At 52.3% G+C, this 20,275-nt stretch overlaps 1 protein-coding gene across 3 annotated transcripts in view; it reads left to right on the forward strand.

Moving 5' to 3' along the window:
- Positions 1-7,373: 7,373 nt before the first annotated feature.
- Pde9a (phosphodiesterase 9A) overlaps positions 7,374-20,275 on the forward strand; it is a 90,011-nt gene continuing 77,109 nt past the window's right edge. For all 3 annotated transcript variants that reach the window (XM_075979773.1, XM_075979771.1, XM_075979772.1), the window contains exon 1: positions 7,374-7,512. In XM_075979773.1, coding sequence (XP_075835888.1) covers positions 7,444-7,512 — 69 coding nt within the window. In that variant the 5' untranslated portion in view covers positions 7,374-7,443. The remainder of the gene's footprint in view (positions 7,513-20,275) is intronic.

Consider the following 20,275-nt stretch of genomic DNA (forward strand, 5'->3'; position numbering starts at 1 on the left):
GCCACTTCTAAGGTGGAAGCCAAGGCCTTAACTTGATTTTGTTACAGCACCCCACTGCACTAAACAGCGATTCTGAAATATTTTTTTTAAAAGGAGATCCTTAACTCTCTAAACTCAAACATTTCGTCTTCCTGCTGCAAGCCGGTTCACCTCCGCTGGGTCTTTAAAAGCCTGGTGGACTTGGTTGGTCTCGATGAATAACTGGCCCGATCTAGCCTGCTGTGTCCCACAGGCATCCCCGTTTATCCCGAGCACTCAGCGTAATTATCGCCCTTGACATTGCTTCTGCAGAGCTGCCAGATTCATTAGCCAAGTGCGTTGGAAATGTGGGTCATTTCTTTCTTTTCTTTTTCAATTTCCTACTCTAAAGGGCACTGCCTTTTCAAGCTGACAGGAAAGCCAGAAGGGCTTCAGGATGGGTGGTTTGCTGGCTCAAATACGCACCGCCACTTTATGCATAGAATGTAAAGTTACCAGACAATGGTGCTCAGAGGTGTCTGCAAAATATCTAACAGTTCAAAAGCCACGATCTCCTCTACATGAGGAGCGAATAAAATCAATAACACAGGGGCCTTAAGGCAGAATGCATAGCAATGTGTATTAATTCACTAGAAAAACACCAGAGGCCCAAAGAACAAGGCCAGTCTCTGTCTTTCTTTGGCAAGGTTGAAATGGGGTAATGAGTGCATTTAATTTTGCTGAAAGTGTATCAAAAGGTACCTGATATTATATGATCATAAGATGATGATAAGTTTAATCATTTCTGAGGGTTATTTGGCAAAAAATGTTTTTAACAATTAAGTGTGTCAGCCGGGCGGTGGTGGCGCACGCCTTTAATCCCAGCACTCGGGAGGCAGAGGCAGGCGGATCTCTGTGAGTTCGAGACCAGCCTGGTCTACAGAGCTAGTTCCAGGACAGGCTCCAAAGCCACAGAGAAACCCTGTCTCGAAAAACCAAAAAAAAAAAAAAAAAGAATTAAGTGTGTCACGCTGGGTGGTAGTGGCTCACGCCTTTAATCTCGGCCTTGGGAGGCAGAGGCAGACAGATCTCTGCAAGTTCGAAGTCAGCCTGGTCTACCCAGCAAATTCGAGGACAACCAGGACTGTTATACAAAGAAACCATGTCCTGAAATACCAAATAAATAAATAAATAAAGCATGTCTTCATACAGAAACCATAGAAAAGTATAAAAAACAGAGTTGTGGGCACAATCCAGTTGGTGAAGTGTCTGCCACCAAAGCATGAATTCTTGAGTTTGATATCCAGTACCCAAGTGAAAGCCGGGCGTGGTGCTTAGGTGCCTGTATTCTACCTCTAGGGAGTGGAGACAAGAGGATCCTGGGGGGCTCACTGGCTGGTTGGCCCAGCTCAGTGAACTCTGCCTTAATAGAGACCTGTCCACAATAAGGTGGAGAGCAGCTAAGGAAGATGTGATGTGTCTCTCTGGCTTCCACACTCACACACATCTCCACATACATGAATACCTACAAACTCATACATGTGCCACGTACACACTCACATATGCTCTTCCACACATACAAAGTGTAAAAAGTATGCATTCACTACAAATCTCATTTTCTTTTCTTTTTTTAATTTTTGGAATTTGTTAGTTTGTATTTGTTTTTTTTCAAGGCAAGATTTCTTTGTGTAGCCCTGGCTGCCCCTAGAACTCACTGTGTAGACTACCAGGCTGACCTCGAACTCAGAGATCTGCCTCCGAAATATAAGGCATGCACCACACCGCCTGGCTTACAAATCTCATGTATGAATAGTGACAGGAGCCAGGCCTATAATTCCATCTTGGACAGGGAGCAACTGGGATTTGAGGTCAGTTTGGGCAACACCAAGACCAGGATGGAGAAGGAGAGGGAGGAGGAGGAAGAGGAAGAGGAAGAGGAGGAGGAAGAGGAGGATAGCAAGACTACAGAAGTAGCACAGGGCATGGACATTCACCATAGCGAGGGAATCCAAGTTGCATAGAGCCCAAGGTATCAGGGACCCACAGGGAGCAACTGAGGCAGGCCACCCTCCTGCGTGGGAGGGATGTGTCTTTTCTGAAGGGTTTATGGCTGGCCATGATTTATGGCGTTGGAGGCCATAAAGAGCAGTCACTGAGTGTGTAAATCAAGCCCAAGATTTACACAGGTCTTTCCATACAGCATCACTGTTTAAGGCAAACCAGGTCAAAGGGCATACCCTTCTCTAGTGCCCTCTGTGTGCGTGCAGGTGTGTGCCTGGGTGTGTGGACCTAAATAGCACACATGACAATCGTGAGTGTCAGTCTTTGGGCGCTATCTGCCTTAGTGTTTTGAAAGTTTTTTATTGGCTCCCCTCCTCTCCCCCCTCCCTTTGTCCCCTATTAGGAACCTCTGGCCCTGACAAAATGCAGCTGGCTCATGCACATTGGGGAAGCCCTGTAGATCTTTCCTAAATGCTCAAGCCTTCCTTCCCAGCCCCCCAACTTCAAGGAAGGATGCTGTCACTGTGAAATTGTCACTGTGAAGCCCGCTGCCTTGCCTCGCTTTGGCTTTGCTTCTTGCTGAAGGCAAGGACTGGGGTGAGTAAGGAAACCAGAGGCCGGACACCCCTGTCTTGGCTCCTCCCTCTTTAGCTGCTGTTTGAAGCCTTAATATGAAAAAGGTCTAATGGATCATTTTGACAGTGACAGAGTAAACTCCGCTGAAGGACATCAGAAGCCACTAGGAAGAATGACAACTTCTACAGGAGGTCAGCCGCACCCTGACTCCAGGCTACCATTTCCTCAACCTTCCTCGAGGCTGACTTACGCTCAGCAGCCCACACACCTGAGAAGGTCCCTCTATTTAACACCCCTGCTGACTGTGTTCAGTCACTGTCCCTGATAGTTTTCAACTTGACACAAGTTAGAGTCATCTGAGAGGCAGGGACCTCCGTTGAGAAGATGCCGTCCTGTGATTGGGCCATAGGCAAGCCTGTGAGGCATTTTCTTGATTAATGGTTGCTGGGGGAGGGCCAAGTCCATTGTGGGGGATGCCACCCATGGGGTGGTGGTCCTGGGAGCTTTGAGAAAGCAGACTGAGCAAACCATGAAGAGCAAGCCAGCAAGCAACATTCCTTCGTGGCCTCTGTGTCAGCTGCTGCCTCCAGGTTCTGCCCTGTGTGAGTTCATGACTTCCTTTGCTGATGGTCTGTGATACGGAAGTGTAAACAAATAAGCCCTTTCCTCCCATGATGCTCTTGGTCATGGTGTTTCCTTACAGCAACGTTAACCCTACCTAAAACAGTTACCAACCTCCCGAAAGATTCAAGGCCAATCCAAGAGACAGGTGGGCAGGTCCTGGCTCCCACCTGGTCCAGGATCCTCAGGCCACCTGGCAGGGACAGATAGTTTCTTCTATTTTGTTTCGATTCTAAGGCACTCACATGGGCTGCATGCACTGGTGCAAGTCAGGCCACTAGGAGGCCCCAGGCTGCTATGACTGGTGAAAAGGAGGCCAGCCCTTACCTTAACCAAAGGATGCCTAGGCCTGAGCTCTGGTGCAGGCAAAACAAAAAGAAATGAGAGCAGAAAGGAGAAATAATGGCCACCCATGAAGCCAGTTGTCATGGAGACGTAGGACATGGACGCAAATCGTTTCCTACCCCATGAGGGTCAATTCTATGGGTGAGTCTGCTGGGGCACGATGTCTTATCCTGGATGTCTCACAGGGGGTTCTGGGTGAGGTTAAATTTGATGACTGTCCACCTCTATGCTGCTGGGCTTCATCTGACCCATCAAGTGACTTCATGGAACAGAGAACTGGGGACAGAAGGATTTTGTTCTCCCTGCCTGCTTAAGCCAGGCATCGGTCTGCCCTTGAACTTGGGATGCACGCCAGCCAGCAGCTCTCCGGGCGTTCAAGCTTCAGATTTAGACTAGAAACAGACACCAGCACTGGCCCTCCTGGGTCTCCAGCCCTCTGCCAATCGCTTGAGCCAATACCTGTTGTAGGAAGCAACGGTCCCGAGCTTAGATGAGAGTGGAACTCGAGCATTTTTCTTTACTACGGTAACAAAGCCACATGTCCTTCAGATCTTTCCCTGTGCTGACGACAGGCTGCATGAGTCAGTCTCCGTCTCTGCCACCCCCCTCAAAGCTAGGCAGAAATTGTAACCACAAGGCCCCAAGAGCTTCAAGGGGAAAATCTCAAATGTTCAGTAAATGACAGGCATGTTTAACTTAAAATATTTCCAATTAATGATAGGCTCATCAGGCACATCATCTGTTGAGGTATATGTATGCACACATATATCTCAACTATAGACTATATAGGTATAGCATATATAGTATACAGAATCTTCTACCGACTCTGTTTCTCTGTAGAGCCCTGCTCCCTTACCATGGTCCAAATGGCCCTCATGCTTTGTGAAGATGATGTCACTGCCTCCTGACTGACCTCCGACGGTGTGACCCTGCTTGACAGCCTTCACTATCCACTCAAGAGCCTGCGTAGTCCTGGTAAACCATTATTAGTCAGACACATCCCTCCTCTGCCCAACTTCCCAAGAGGCTGCTCCCGATAGACACAGCAGCCTGAAGTCACCTGTGTGACTCCTGGGGCTGCCTCTTGAGCCTGTCTGAACCACTTGAGTCTGTCTCTTGAACCACTGCTGTGCCCGCCATTCCAGCCCTCCTGGCCTCCTAAGCAAGATCTTGGAATGAGGCCACCGCTGGCTGGAAGGTTTGTCACTCAGATCACCAGCTCACAAAGTGACCCTTTAAGCCCAGCTCCTGTGCCCCACATTTTATCCCTGTCCCCCACTGACTTATCTCCTTGGCAGTAGGTATTACTCAACTCTCCACATTCATATTTATTCATCTGCCTCTAGTCTCACTCTCTAAAATGCCGGCCCTTCCCATTGAGGGATTTGAGTAATTTTGCTCACTCCCATACCTCGTACCCCCAGTGCCTGAAACAGTTCTCAATACCACAGAACTTGTTGGCAAAGGACAGACCATAGCTCCAAAGGGAATAGGGGAGGGGGGCATTGTTCCCCTTAGGGTAACAGTTGCTGCCTCAGTGATTGTCTGTTCAGAGGTCTGGTATGTCTCCTGAGAGGAAAGCCGCACAATGCAAAATAAGATTAGATGTGATTGTTATTCTGACTACAGAGCCAGCCAGGCCTTGGAAAGGCCTGTGTGCCTGGTGCCCAACACTCACAGGAACGGACACACAGAGCCACCCGCCCCAGGATGCAGGTTAGCTGCACTGGGGACAAACACCTGGTCTTGAAGGAACCCATTCCAGGAGACTACGCCAGCTGACGGCAGGGTTTGGGGTACAAGAAAGCTATCTGCATTATGGGGAGTTAGTTGTCCATGCCAGGCTGCACAGTAGCACACAGTGGCCCTAACAGCAGGCCGCCCATCAGTTCAAATAGTGTTGGCTCATTTGACAACAAACACCAGCTGATTTTTCTGGTCTTAACTGCAAATCAGCAAATCGGGTGACTAGCTGTAACCACCCAGTAGTGTCAGCCCCCACCTTAGCCCTGCGTGTCGTCACCTTCATACTTGTCACCGGTAATTCTCAAGGTGTCAGGCTCTGTCTAGGGGCTCTGAATTGCACCAGGGGAGTGGGCAGAGGCTGTCAGACAGTCTGGGCGGATTGGAACCAGCGAGGTGATGTGGGGGCTGGACCGTCTGTAGGTGGAAGGTGACTACTTTTCCTTTATCTCATGACAGTTACTGGAGTAGCTAGCTTTCTGGCCCTCCTCCACCCTCTGGGCTAGGGAGTCACGGCTTCTGTGGCTCTCTCGGTGGTAATAGCTGAGGGAGAGTGAGGGCGAGTGTGTCTGCCTTTGGAAGTCCTTGAGTTCATTCCTGGTCTGGACTCCAGTGGCTGTCCACCAGGTAGAAACCAGAAGATGCTAAGTAAGGGAAAGAAGAGGTCGTTGATCTGGCTGGTTGATTTGACTGGCTCCTCTTAGGCCCACAGGACGGGGAGCCCCAGGCATTCTCAGCAAGCACAACCCAGACACCAGTAGATGGACGGTGGGGCTGGAAATCCACTTAAGACAAACAATAAGGGCCTTCTCCAGCGGTTTGTCAGTGGCTTCCAAGAGCAACAAACTCCTCCAGCTGTTCCCACAGGGAAAGCCCCTGAGAATTGTATCCAGAGGGGAAGGAGATCTGAAATCCCCCCTTCCCCGGGCTTACCATGGGCCCTCAACCCCTATGGAAAATAGCAAAACTCTGTGCGTGTGTGTGTGTGTGTGTGTGTGTGTGTGTGTGTGTGTGTGTGTGTGTGTGGTGGGTGGGTAAGGGAAGTGCTGCACCCAACAGATAGTGGACTGGGCAATCTTCCCTCAGCTTAAAGAGCAGAAATAAGGCTCCCGCTTCAGCTCCAGGTGCCAGGGAAGCAGCCTTCCCTGCCCTTCCAGAAATGCACACCCAACAGGGGGAAGGAACTTTCTCCACTTCCGATTCAAATTAAGTGAGGGTGGCCTTTGCTGCAGGGCAGGGAGGCTGGTTTCCCAGCACTGTGGGTAGCGGTCACAGCTCTCAGCCCAAGGACTGTTGGTGACCGAGTGGCAGAGTATGTGGGGTGATCTCTGATCAAGCAAAAGGGCACAGTGGACACGGACGAGGACACTTAGAAACAGGCTGTCGCGGAGACAGGAATCAAAGGGATGAGGGAAGAAGATGAAGGGAAGGGGGAAGGGGAGGAGCAAGAGAAGATGGGGAAGGGGCGGAGAGCAGAGGTGAGAGGAGAGGAGACAGGGTGGGGCGAACAGGAACAGAAGGTGGGAGAGGACTGGAGCGGGGAGATGAGGGAGAGGGAAAGGAAGTGACAGGAATGAGTGAAGAGAGAAGAGGAGGAAAGGGGAGGGCTAGAGATGAAAGAGAAGGAGGGAAGAGAGGTGGGGGAGTGAGAAGAGACGGGTGAGTAAGGAGGAGGGGAAGCTAGGTGAGGCAGAGATGAGGAGGAGGGAAGGGGCGAGGGGGAAGGAAAGAGGGGAGGTAGGGTTGGGAAAGAAAGAAAAGGGTGAGAAAAGGATAGAGGAAGGTGGGCAGAGGGAACAGAAGAAGGTGGGAGGGAGAAAGAGGAGGGGGGACAGGAATAATGGGGGGAAGGCTGGGAGGGAGGAGGCGGGAAAGAGAGGGGGAGGAGGAGAATGGGAGTAGGAGAAGGGAAAGGAGACTAGGGGCGGGGGAGAGGCAGGAGGGAGGAGCCCTGGTGAGAAAGAAGGAGGATGGAGAAGGGGAGGGGTTGAAGAAGGGAAGGGAAGGGAGGAGAGGGAATGGAAGGGCGGGGCGGGCCGGCGCCGTGGGAGGAGGGGCGTGCGGAGGCCGCGAGCCGCAGGCTCTGGTTGGCTGGCCGCCCCCGTCCCTCCCCCGCCCCTCCCCCCTCCCCCGCCCTCCCGGCGCGGTGGCCGCGGAGAGAAAGTAAGGTGAAAAAGTCCAAGAGCTGCTGCGGGCGCGATGGGGGCCGGCTCCTCAAGCTACCGGCCCAAGGCCATCTACCTGGACATCGATGGACGCATCCAGAAGGTACCCCGCCCCTCCTCTGCGGCCTCTGTGAGCCCCAGTAAGCGCAGGTGTCCCCACTGCAGGCGCCGAGCCCACGGACGGAGCTGATCCTGGCGGCCCGCCGTGCGCGCAGAGCCCCGGGAGGCGCGGCAGCCGGGGGTGCAGACCCGCGGAGCAGTTCCCAGGTGGACGGCGACAGTCGTGGGAGGGGGGCAGAACCTGCCGCTGCGTCCTGTGACCTCGTGGGGACTGATGGACCCGCTTTCGGCTCTGCTGTACACTGCCTTTCCAACCAACTTGAGCCACGTAGGAGAGGGGTTCGCCACGGACCCCTTTTGTTCGCGGTCCCTCCCCTTCTAAAGACCCTTCTCTGGACACTTAGTGTCCTTGACTTCGTTGATATTGACAAAGGGACAATGGGTAAGCTGGCGGGGGTGGGAGTGGGGGAGGGTCTCATTAGCTGCCCTCTAAAGTGAGTGTTTATGGAAAAGCCCTTTGTGGGGAAATTGTTCCCGGACCTCCGCTGGACATCTCAGAGAAGCCGGGCAGCTTGCTGTAAACCCAGCAAAGGAAGCCAAGGAGGGGTACCTGATGGGCATGGGCCTCCGTTCTCAGGTGTGTTCTCTTGTCTGGTTGGCTTCATTAGTAAGAGAAACCCACCCTCCACTCTCAGACTGATCCTGGAAAAATGGGAAGTACCGTCCCTCCTCAGGCTTGGTGACTTGGGAGGGGCTGGGAAGTACCTTCCAGCGACCGTGGTCAGCCTCTTACTTGAGCATCGTGGGCAGGTGCAGGTTGAGATGCAGGTCCAGATCCCAGCTCCCGACTCCTGGAGCACAGCTACTGAGATGTAACAGCCTCCTCTTCCTCCCAGAGGAAGGAAGGACTTCACTGCGTGTCTTCCTGCCTCAGCCCGTTTGAGCACACAAACACGTGCACGTATGCATGTGAAGGCATCAACACACATGCCAGATGTGTGCATGCATGTGTATACAATGTGTATACAAAGCACATATCTGTACCCATGCATTTTCCCCTAGCCCACCAAATGAGAATTTATTAAAGATCTGCTTTTGTTTTGTTTTTTTAAATTTTGGTGCAAGGGATGAAACCGTGGGCTTCATGCATGCAAGGCAGACACTGTTATTATGCTACATTGCTGGCCGTCTTTTATCCCTTTAAAGAGGAAAGATGAGGTGTCACCTGGCCAAAAGTGGCAGGTCCTTCCTAAAATCTCCCCCAGAGGTCCTCAAATAGCTGCTTGGCAACCAGTGGAAAGTAGAAGAAAGGTTTAGGAGGACCCGAGTAAGTTTTGGGTCTGGTAGGCTGGTCTGAGACTGTGGGTAAGGTGGGCTTTCCCAGTGGATATACCTGAAGTTGAGTGACCTCTAGAAAGGCCACCTACAGGCCAACCCTGGGGTGGGTCGGGGCAGGCTCCTGCACTAGGCTAGAAGGTCATGGCTTTGGGTGGAGGCGAGACTTGATGTTGAGTGCTGGCTCTGCCACTTTGGGCTCCTCTGGCTGGCATCCTCGTCTGTGAAGGGATCATTATATCTGCTTTATAGACTGTAATGAGAAGTAAATGAGAGGTATAAACAGTGCCTGGACCATGGCAGAACACAAGAGGCATTATTCTCTGTCTTTGTCTGCTCATAAACATTCTTGTCTTCACACCATGGAGTAGAGGCTGGTGGAGCAAGAGGGCCTCCACCCTGCCACTGCGGTCAGCCTCTCACTGATCCTGGGCACCCTGTCATCAGCACTAGGTGTTGAGGTGAACCTTTAGCCTGGTGAGAACTAGGTCTCTGGCTTTCCTGGTGTGCATGTTCACATCTCAGGCTCCGTGCCCTGCAACCCTGCACCCATCCACACTGCTGAGACCTTGTACACCATCCCAGAGCATTTCCTCTTACTAGGCACTGGGCATATCTGAAAGTTCCCAGCATGCAATCATTTCTGGCTTTCATTTACCCACTCCATCTCTTCTTCATGGGAGACCAAGGAATAAACCCCCAGGGAAAGGGTTGGGCCCTGGGGATGAGATAAGGCATGTGTCGCTTTCTGCCAAGGCATCAGTCTTGGTGAGGGGCTTGCCCATGACTCCTGTGTTTTCTCAGCCTTTTGTCCATCTTGATACGAACTCCTGGCCACCTCAGCTTCAGGCAGACATGGGAGGGGACCACATTGCTAACACTGGCTTTTGCTGGTATTACCTGCCCAACAAAGTTCAGGGAGGAGACCTCGGGCCCTCTTGATTGTACCAGGGTGGGACTCAAAGGAACTAGTGAAGTAGTTTGGCTACTGCTCAGTGCTGCTTTTTGTGCATGGAGACAATTCTGGGTGCATACAGTACCCGGCTTTCTTTAATGGGAATGGCAGTGAGAATTTGGGGGATTCTGGCTTCTCTCTCTGGGTCATTTCATGTAGAAGATAAGAGGGCCTAGGGGGGGCTTGTTCTCCCAGACTCTATGTAAAATCTGTAGGACCGTTGGGCTGGAGCCATTGTGTCCCCAAGGTCCTCCACTTCTCATGTCTGCTTTGGTTAGTTGCTTCAACCTGTGTCTGTTTTCTCAGCTCTTAAGTGAGGTAAGAGTGGGCTTGCTGTTGTAGGTGTAGACAGATGAGGCAGATCAGGTACCCAGCGAGCAACACAAGCCCTAAAGTTGGCTGCTGGAGGCTAGGGTCCAGCATGACTGAGACACTCAGGGTACTGTGTTGGGCTGCGGGTGGGAAGCTCACAAATGGTAGGAACCCTAAGTTATTTCCAGCTGGCCAAGATGTGACAGAGGGACATGGTGGGGTCTGTGCTGTGGAGCCTCATGAACTGGCTTCCTTCCTCTGTGGTGGGAGGGAAGGTTCCCATCCTGCAGACCTAGAAGCCTTTAGAACACACTGAGTTAGAATTTTCACAGTGGCCACGGGCAGTGTTGCCCGTCCAGCCACGTCTCTACATTCCTGTCCCTTGGTTCCTCGGCTTGCTGGGATGTACAGATGGGTCCGGGAGTCCTTTAAAGAAGCAGGGAGTTGGGAGCCGGATCTGCTCTCTAGAAACTAGACCCCCTCCATCCTTGCTCTGAGGACTCTCCTGTGTCCTTTCTTAGCTTCCGCACTGGGAGGAGGTGGTCGTGCCTCCAGACCTCAGTACTCGGTCCCTTATCTAATCTACAGGGGAGGAAAGCTCTGAACTTACCCACTTAGGGATGTCGAGCATAAGGCAGTTCGCATCAGAGAGCCAGAGGGCCCCTGCCTGGGTTTGCAGACCTGTAAGGAAAGCAGAGCCCTTCAGGGCCTCAGCCCAACCAGCCTTGGGTTGGTTGAAAAGCCAGTAGCTGGGCAAGGGGGGAGCCTGGGAGCCTTTGTTAGAGCCTGGCCCTGGTGTGGTAAGCGCCCCTCCTCAGCCACTCTAAGCTGCCTGTGGCTTTGTCCCGGCCCATCTCCGCAGCTGGAACCTGGGTCTTACTATGGAAACAGCCACTTGAGCTTTGCTGAGCCGTTTCTGCTCGAAATGTGAAAAGCCACTGGGCGCAGCAGCACGAGGACGCTGGTCAGTGTCCCCATCTAAATGGTTTGTCTCCGTGAATGTGGCTGCCTGGCCTTGGTCCTGCTGGAACCCAGAGTTCACAGTACCCAGTTCTGCTTGGGGCTTCTCAGCACACTCCTGGGTTCCAACCCCCTGGTCCTGTTGTGTCTCTGTGCACCTGCCAGGCTCCAATCTACTGTCTCCACACCAAAGATGTCCTCTTTGGTGCGGCTCCTCTGCACTGAGCGTCCTCAGCCTTGCATGCCCTGCAGGGTTGGTCACTGGTGCTGTGGCTCCATGCTCTCTCCTCCTCCGGCATCCTCTACCCTACCTGTGCCTTTTATAGCTGCCCGTGGCCCTCAAGAACTAAGCCTTCTTTCCTAGCCTGCGCCTCCGCCTCTTCTGTGGTTCCACCTTCTATTGTTTAAAGAATGCACCTGCCTTGTCCTGTGATGGGCGTGGTACCACCTATAGTGTCCTACCTTATCCTCCCTTAGAATAGTCTTGCCCTTTCACTTTGGAACAGATGGTCCTGCCCATCCAGGCACACAGCGGCTATTCTGCCACTGTATGGTCTCCTCCCACTCATATCCCCATGCTTCTTACGGCCGGGACGAACTGGCTCAGTCCTGTGGGTCCTGGCTCCACTGCCCTCTCCCTCATCAAACCAGGTTCAGCGGTTCCCCTTGGCTGCCTTCAGCAGTTATAGAACACTCCATTTGCCTTCCTCTGATATGTTTATAACTTAGACTCTTTAAACAAATATGGGCATGGTACCCTGAGTGCAGTGAGCTAGAAGAAGAGGGGTGTCCTCATCCTCCAGAGACTCAGTGTGGAAATAGGGAGGAAGGAATGGGGAGTAGGGGCCATTTGAATGGCCAATTCTATGTCCATTCTGACCGCTGGCCTGAGATGGCCCCTGGGTCTCTGCCAGGATCAGAACTGGTTGTGAAGATAAATAAAATCACCTCAACTTTCAGTTTCTTTTGCAATAAGCAAACCACTGTTAAGGGCCTGATGGGACCCTACAGTAGGAGTATCCCAGGAGGACCTTAGGAGGTCACTGTGAAATCAGAGAGCAGGCTCTGGCCCCTCCTTCTGTGCCCAGCTTTGATCTGAGGTTCCTGGAAGCCAGGCATTCCCAGTGACCTTTGACCTGGAAGGGATGCTATAGGCTTAAACCCAGCTTGACGCTGTCACGAAGTGACTGCTGATAGCCTGCAGTCCTTTGGAAACACCGGTGTTGCCCAGAGGTGCAAGGAGACTGATCTGCTTGTGGTAGATATAGGGCAGTGTCCCTGGTCCTCCACGGTGGCATTTGATTCTGTCCTTGATGACTAGAAGATGGTGGCCTACTTTGTTTTCTGTTGCTGTAATGAGCACCACAACCAAAAGCAGCTTGGGGAGGAAAGGATTCATGCGGTTTATACTTTAGGTCAGAGTCCATCCCTGAGGGAAGTCATGGCAGGAACCGAAGCAGAAAACCAGCCATAAGTGCGGCTTACTGGTCTACCTCCCCTGGCTCATGCTCTGCTGGGATTAAAAGCATCCACCATCACACACAGCTCTGCCCACTTTCTTACGCAGACCAGGGTGTCAATCAACAATCAAGGTCATTCCCCATAGCTGTGACTACAGGCCGACATGGTCTGGGCTGTCCCTTGAGACTCCCTCTTCTCAGGTGACTCTGGGTCGTACCAGGTGGATGGTAAAAACTGACAGGACAGATGTGAAAGTCACTTCAGTGGGAAGGTGGCAACATTCCCACAGAGGGACCATGCAGAGACTGGTGACTTCAGGGGGCAGGTGGGCACCTGGGAAACTTGTTGATGCCCAGTTGCTCCTCAGGCCTGTGGGTGGCCTTATGTCTCAATACCTTTCACAGCCCCCAGTCCCAACAATCTTGAGGACCCAGAAGAAGCTGTGGCAGGTACCACTTTATAATTCTTCCAGATCCAATGAGTCTGACCCAAAGCCGCTGGGAATGAACCAACAGAACCAAAGACCCCCTTCTTCCATCTCTGACTTACAGAAGCCATACCTGTTGGGACCAACTTATGCCCAGAGCCAAGGGGCCAGAGACCTCCCCAGAGCACATTGTGAGTGAGGCCCGTCTGGCCTTGAAAATGTAGGAAACACAGCTCTAGTCAAGAGCATGGGAAGGGCATGGAGTCCTGGCGGCTCAGTGGGACCGACATGCAAATGAGAGATGATGCAGTATGGTCTCTGTGCCAGCAATGGGAGCACCTCGGGGCATCCCGGCTGGACTCTGCTCATACAGCTTACTGCCTGAGTGCCAGGCATGCCCCGCGGCCTCTCACGCCACAAAAAAAGCCCCCTCCTGCCTAGTCACCAGGCTGCCAATAACCCAGCAAGCCACACCCCTGATCCACACAGGGGGTGGGGCACAGCATGTCTTTGATAAGAAGAACTGACTGAGTCACCAGGGAAGCACCTTGCAGGGTCCTTGTCCAGACAGACTGCTGTGTATTGCCTCCTTTCAAGACCTGCTCTGAGCAGAGCACAGGGCTCCAGCCTCACAGGAGTCCAGCTCCAGCCTGGTAGTTCCATTCACGGAAAGCACAGCCTGTGACTTGACTGATACTTGGACCTGAGATGGGACTATGATTCCTGATGACCACAGCATCATGTCTTGTCAGTGTGCATCTGCATGCCCTGCGTGCTGCATGCCCAGCTGGTACTCTCGTTGGCGGCACGGGGAGTATGCAGTAGCGTGTCGCCCCTCCACCTCACCCTGCACACCTCTTCTCCAGTTTATCCCAGACAGAAACTCCCTGTAGCTTTATTTTTTGCCCACTTAGACCGACTGTGTGATTTTTAAAATTGCGATAAACTATATGTAACATTGTTAAATGCACGGCTCAGCAGCCCTAAGTTAGCTCATAGTGCCAGGCAGCCAGCACTTCCGTTCACCACTAGTACTTTCTCTAGTAGAAAGGAAGCTTGGTCTCTCTTAAACCTGGATTCTCCACCCTCCCTGGGCCCTGGTGCTCGCTCCTCTCTCTCTCTCTCTCTCTCTCTCTCCCTCCCTCCCTCCCTCCCTCCCTCCCTCCCTCTCCCTCTCTCTCTCCATCCAGTCTCCATGAATTTAGCCATAGTTGGGATCTCATCCAAGTGAATCTTGCGGTACCTGTCCTTTTCCTGGCTTCTTTCACTTGGCACAGTGTCCTGCCGTGTTATGGTGGGAGTCAAGACTGCCTTCCTCTTCAGGACTAGCTACATGGCTAGACCACAGTGTGCCATTATCCCCATCGGCGCAGACAGTCAGGGACCCTGCCTGGTGTTCTTCAGCCTCTTGTCAGCGCCGCGTTTGTTTCCTAGTGTACACGGGGCCAGTATGGGACCTACATATGGAGAAGGTCCTGCAGTGTGTCTGATGGGAGGACAGATGAGGCTCTGATGACACGCAGACCATTCCCTGGCACTCTGACGTCATAGTTGAGGCCCAGATGGAGATATTCCTTTACCTTTTTTGCTGTGTGGCTTAGTTGGACACTGTTTACCCTCTCTGGATCTTAGGATCTCCATCAGCAAGGAAATGGGCAAGAAAGGACCGTCTGCCTGTGCTTTGGGGAGATTAAATGTGCTTGTTTGTGTTGAATGTCCTCATGGCTGGCTCTCGGAATGTGTGACTAAGTGACCCTGGTTTTGTTTATTGTTTGTTAATCTACACCATACATTTAAAGCTATCTGGTCTCTGTGCCTGGCTGAGGGCAACCCCCATCCTCTCTGGGTTGTTGAGTGGCCCCCTTTCGCTCCCATAACAGGCCACGTGTCCAGGCTCACTCGGGGAATGAAGGATCAATGATGCCCCTGCCAGGCACGTTTGGTTCAGTAACACCTGTCCTGGCTTAGCCACCAGTCCACCCTCCTCTGCTCAGTTGGTGGCCGTGTCACCATACAGCTCTCTTAAGGGAGGACCGCTCAGTAATAGGCGTGGGTGGAACAAGACACACAGACCTCATGTCGCTGACTGTGAGCTTCAGGCTCATTTCTTTGTGAGGCAGGCTGAAAGCATCGCCCAGGGATGAGTGGCGGCTCTAAAGGCAAAGCCAGCCTGGAAGTGAAAAGGGCTAAGTGGAAGGCTTGGGAAAGCAAGAGTCTCCCTGTGTAGTGGTGGAGGTTGGGACAGCTCTTTAGCCCAGGACTCTGGCTTGTGGACAGGCTCCTGGCTCCTCCAAGAACTAACAATCTAGAAGTCACCAGAAGAAGTGTCCAAACTTAACCACCTGGGCCTGTTGTGGTCAGGTAGCCAGTTGCGTATATTTATTTGTTTATTTACTTATTGATGTGACCAAGCTCCCTCCCATGAGTTTTTTTAGACTTCTCTAGCCTCACACCCAGCCCGAGAGGTGGCCTTTGGCATTACTGCCTAGGCAACTTGAGCATTGCTCTACCTGGAACTCTCAGTCCTAATGAGTCCATGGCCGGCAAGACTGGCTTTCAGGCCCCAGCCCAGCCTGCTGCCTGGAGCAGTGTCGTGCAGATCCTGCAGGGCTGAGTTAAGCTTAAGCTGTGATTAAAGGCTCAAGTCAGTGATGGTGTGTGCTCGGACATATCCAAGACTGGCTGTGAGAGCCGAGGGTGTCACCGTTGCTAACTGACAGGAAAGCGGCAGCTTAGAGCCGGTGACTGTGGCGGCAGCCAGTGACCACACTGCCGCTGGGCATCTGTATTGACGACTTTCTCGTGCTGTGATAGAGAACCAAGGCAGCTCATACAAAGAAGGGTTTATTTGACTTGGAGTTCCAGAGAGCTAGAGTCCATTACGGAGGAGATGCATGACATGGTAGCAGGAACTAGATGCTGAGAGCTCACACCTTGAACTGCGAGCAGGAAGGAGAGAGAGAGACAAGCTAGTATAGTGTGGGACCATAAACTCTAAAAGACACTATTGACACACTTCCTCCAGCAAGGCCATACCCCCTGAGTCTCCCCCACACAGCTCCACTAACTGGGAACCCAGTGTTCAAACACCCAAGACTATTCATGACATCTTATTCAAACCATCACAGAGTCTATGGGACAAGTTCTACCCTGGGCCCCTGTGTCTGGGCTGAGCCCCACGAAACCAGTGTGGGAGGTGATGTCTGTGCCATCATGGCGAGGGCAGAGATGAAGTGGTCTAGGGACTCGGGTGCAGGGAGGAGCCCCCAGAGGCAGCCCAGGTGGATCGGTTGCTTCTCAGATGCTGTAACAGAACACTGAGACCGAAAGCAGCTTAGAGAAGGCTGCTTGTCTTAGCTCACGGTTTCAGAGGGGACACAGGCCATCATACTGGGGAAGCCTTGAGGCTGGCTTGGAACAGAGAGAGCACAATTCATACATACACAGGAAGCAGAAAGAGTACAGGAAATGGGGCCCAGCCACAAAACCTCCAAGCCCATGCCAGTGATACACTTCCCCCAGCAAGGCTCCACCTCCTAAAGGTTCCATAACTCCCCCAAACAGCACCGCCCGCCAAGGACCAAGTGTTCACATACATGAGCCTACGGGGGATGTTTCTCATTCAGACCACTGCAGCAGCGTATGGGGGTGCAGCACAGGCACGTGGGAGTAGGTGGACATGGTGGGCAGAGGCTCAGTATGGATGACAGTCAGCGCATGGGGAGCAGAGGCCAGCCCCTCATTGTATAAGTGCACTCACACACGGCACCCCACATGCACCACACATCACACGAACATATTACACATTCATACCTCATACATGCACCACCACATAGCATGTTTGCCACACACATCACATAAAGCACCTTTTCACATATATACATCAATACTATGAACACATATCATATATACCTTCCCACCACATATTGTGCACACACATAGGTCTCATACACATTCATATACTACACAATACACATGTCATATACATTATATATGCTATATGCTACATATGACATGAATACAGACCTCATCTTAGTGCCTCATACAAAATAATACCTCACACAAATCACACATTACATACACACATACATATACACATTTACACACATATATGCAGGCTCACATTACATACATCCACATACAAATCCCTCACACACACATGTACATGTACATACACTATACATATACACACTTCCTCTCTGAGTGTCAGGCTTTGCTTCTGGAAGCAAGCACGGCGGGCCCGTGGCTCCAAGTGGGTGATGCAAGCTCTCTGCATGGGCTGTGTTAGTGCCTCCTCAGGGACACCTTTGGGCTCAGCACAGCCATGTGATGTGGGTGGATATGTCAGCCATAATGACATCAGCATGGCACAGGGACATACCTGCAGGGGACAGTGCGCCACTGAGTAGAAACCCTCCCTGGGCAAGCATTGAGTCACAACAGCAAACCCAGAATGGGCATGGACCAATTGCCCAAGTGAAGCCAGACCCAGCAGCTGGCTTTCCTTGCCAGGCTCTTCCCAGGTCCATGCACTCGGCCCACACCCCACTTCTACTCCACCCCAGGGCCCCCTGTCCTGGGTGCTTCCTCCAGCCATGACCCTACTCCAGGGCCCTTCCCTAGGCAGCCCTGTGGGTGGAAATAGGCACACCCATACTGCAATAACCAGGCACCAGGTGCCACACTGGCTACGTCACCCCGCCCTTGGATGTGGTCGTTTCCAAACCCACAGCTGCCCGACTGGGCACCAAGCAGACCCAGGGATGTCTGCTGGATTGTTTCAGCTCACCTTTGAGAAAGCCATTCTCTTGGCAAGTGGTGAGAATTCTCCAACAGCCACGAGCCGTCGCATGCCACCATGGGCTCCCCACAAGCCATCGTACACCGCAATGGGCTCCCCTTCTTTCTAATGAGGGGAGGCAGTGTGGATCTTATGAAAAAGAGTCCCCAGCCCTGGGTGGTGCACATGGTCCCAGTGACATGCAGATAGCTTCCACGGGGTCCTCAGGCTCTGATGTCTAGGCCATGTCTTCCCAAAGTGGGGAGAGAGAGAGAGAGGAGGGTAGACAGTGCTGCTTTGGTTCCCACAAGTGTGCTAACCACTCCTGTCATCAGAGTGCCATTTTCCCACCTGGACCCCAGTGGCACACAAGGCCCACAGAGCTGACCTCTCCTTATATGGGGGCAGTGAGGGACCACAGGCTGGTTTCCCTAGAATCCACCCATCTCACAGACTGTAGAGGGGAACATGCAGTACTGGCCCAGCAGGACTGTAAATCAGCTTCCAGGAAGCACACGGATTGGCCTAGATTGTCTCTAGCCTCCAGAGCCCATTATCCCTATACTTAGAGTGTGTTGCCATGACAACGTGTCTCCAACAGGGGGCTTCAGCATAGAAACTGAGTCCTGGAGGTTGAAGGCCCAAGGCCATAGTGTCTCGGGGCTGGTTCCTCCTGAGGACTCTTTCCTTGGCTTGTAGGCAGTATGTCCTGTGTCCTTACATGGGCGCCCAGCGCTCTGTGTGTGTCTGTATCCTGCTTGCCTCAGATAAGGGTACTTAAAAGTTGCGTTGGATCTCCAACATTCTCACCAAGACAGTTTTAGTTCCATCACCTGTCTCTGGGTCATCAGTCTAAAGTGCTGGGAGCACAAGGATTTGAGGGGGACACAATTCAGCCCCCAGAGTCTCTTTAGAGAAGTAGAAACAAGCATTTCTTTCCATCTTCCAGAGGCTGGTATCGTAAGTGACAAAGAGGAAGGAAAGGGCACAGGTCACCAAAGTCATGATGGTCTGAGAGGTTCATGGTGTCTCTAAGCCCGTCTGTGATGGCTTCCCTGCCATCCTGTGGCCCATGTCTGTTTCTCCCCATATTGGGACCTATGCCTTCCTACGCAGGACCTCTCGCTATGTAGACTTGATCTACAAGAGGTCTCTTGATCCTCTTGACTTGGGAAGGGCCCAGTAACAAAAATGCAAATAGCTGGAATGTTTTGCAGCCAAGACAGGTCAAGAAAGTTCTGGGGAGCCCCCACCCCCTAGATGAATACTATCTATTCAGATACCAAATCTATAATGAAGGGGGAGCATCCTATGGTATCCAAAGGGAGAGATGGCATAGCACCTGGTGAGTGAGTGGAATGGGAAAGGAAGGACCGGTGTGGACACAGTCCTTAGCTGGACAGGTAGGTAGGGCACTTTAAGGAGGGTTTAAATTACACTGAAAGCAATACAGAGTAACACGAGCTGTCTGGCCATGGGGTTGCATGAGAGGGGCCCACTCCATCATAGCCATCACCAGCCCCTCACTGGGAGGAAAGCTCTGCCCACCCCTCAGATATGCCGTGGTACCTCTGATCATGGGAGTTCCTGGTTTGGGGTCCTCAGCTCCCAGCAAGTGTCCCATACCAGCCACACAGCAGCCTTCTCTGGCCATCTTCCATGCAGCTTGGCCTTCTCTCAACCCCAAGGGGACCATAAAGACTGTCTGCCTCTGCTCCGGGGGCTCATTGTATTAATAGCCTTTCCCACTGTGTCTTGGATGGAATCTCTCTCCTATATCATTCCCACTGGAGCTGGTAATGACAGAATCCATTGCTTCCCGTCAGCCCCAGCCTCTATCATGGTGACAAAATGCCTGAGACCAGCTTCTAAGGAGGAACGTTTCCAGGTTTTTCCATTGAGCTCACTGAGCCCCATCACTTTGAGTCTTTGGAGAGGCAGGGCATCACGGTGGGGAGCATGTGGCAGGACAGAGCTGCTCACCTCCCAGACGGCAGGAATTAGAGAGCAGAGAGAGAAGAAGCCGGAGTCCCAGTGTCCCCATCAAGGGCTAGCCATGGTGACCTTCCACCAATGAGGCCATATCTGCTGAAGGTCCTGCCACCTCCTGATACCTCCATCAGTTAGGGACAAGCCTTCAGCCGCAGGCCACAGCGTGGCCTGAGGTCTCAGAGTTCTCCGTTGAGTGTCTGTTGGAGGGGAGCTGCACAGGGAGTCTCCACCCTTGTCAGAACGTCCACTTTCCGTCCTCAGGCTGCTCAGCTCACCTCACCTGTCCTCATCTTCACACTGCTCCATTCTTGGGTGCAGTCTAAATTCAGGATGACAGGGGCTGCCTGGTGGGAGAAGGCCACCAGATTGTTATCAGAGGAGCCCCAGAAACGTCCTCCACATTCTCTGCACTGAGCTCTGCATAGCAATTTTTAAAAGGAGTCATTTGGTCTCTTTTTTTCTCTCCACTTAACTCCTATGATCCATTATTTATAGCAGTGACATTGGCTTCAGACACGAGAAGTGTCTTTAAAAAAAATAAAAGCAAAGTAACCCAGAGCTTTGACAAGAAAGATGAGTATATC

The sequence above is a fragment of the Microtus pennsylvanicus genome, chromosome 7, assembly GCF_037038515.1.
Source record: "Microtus pennsylvanicus isolate mMicPen1 chromosome 7, mMicPen1.hap1, whole genome shotgun sequence".
NCBI classification, from domain to species: Eukaryota; Metazoa; Chordata; class Mammalia; order Rodentia; family Cricetidae; genus Microtus; species Microtus pennsylvanicus.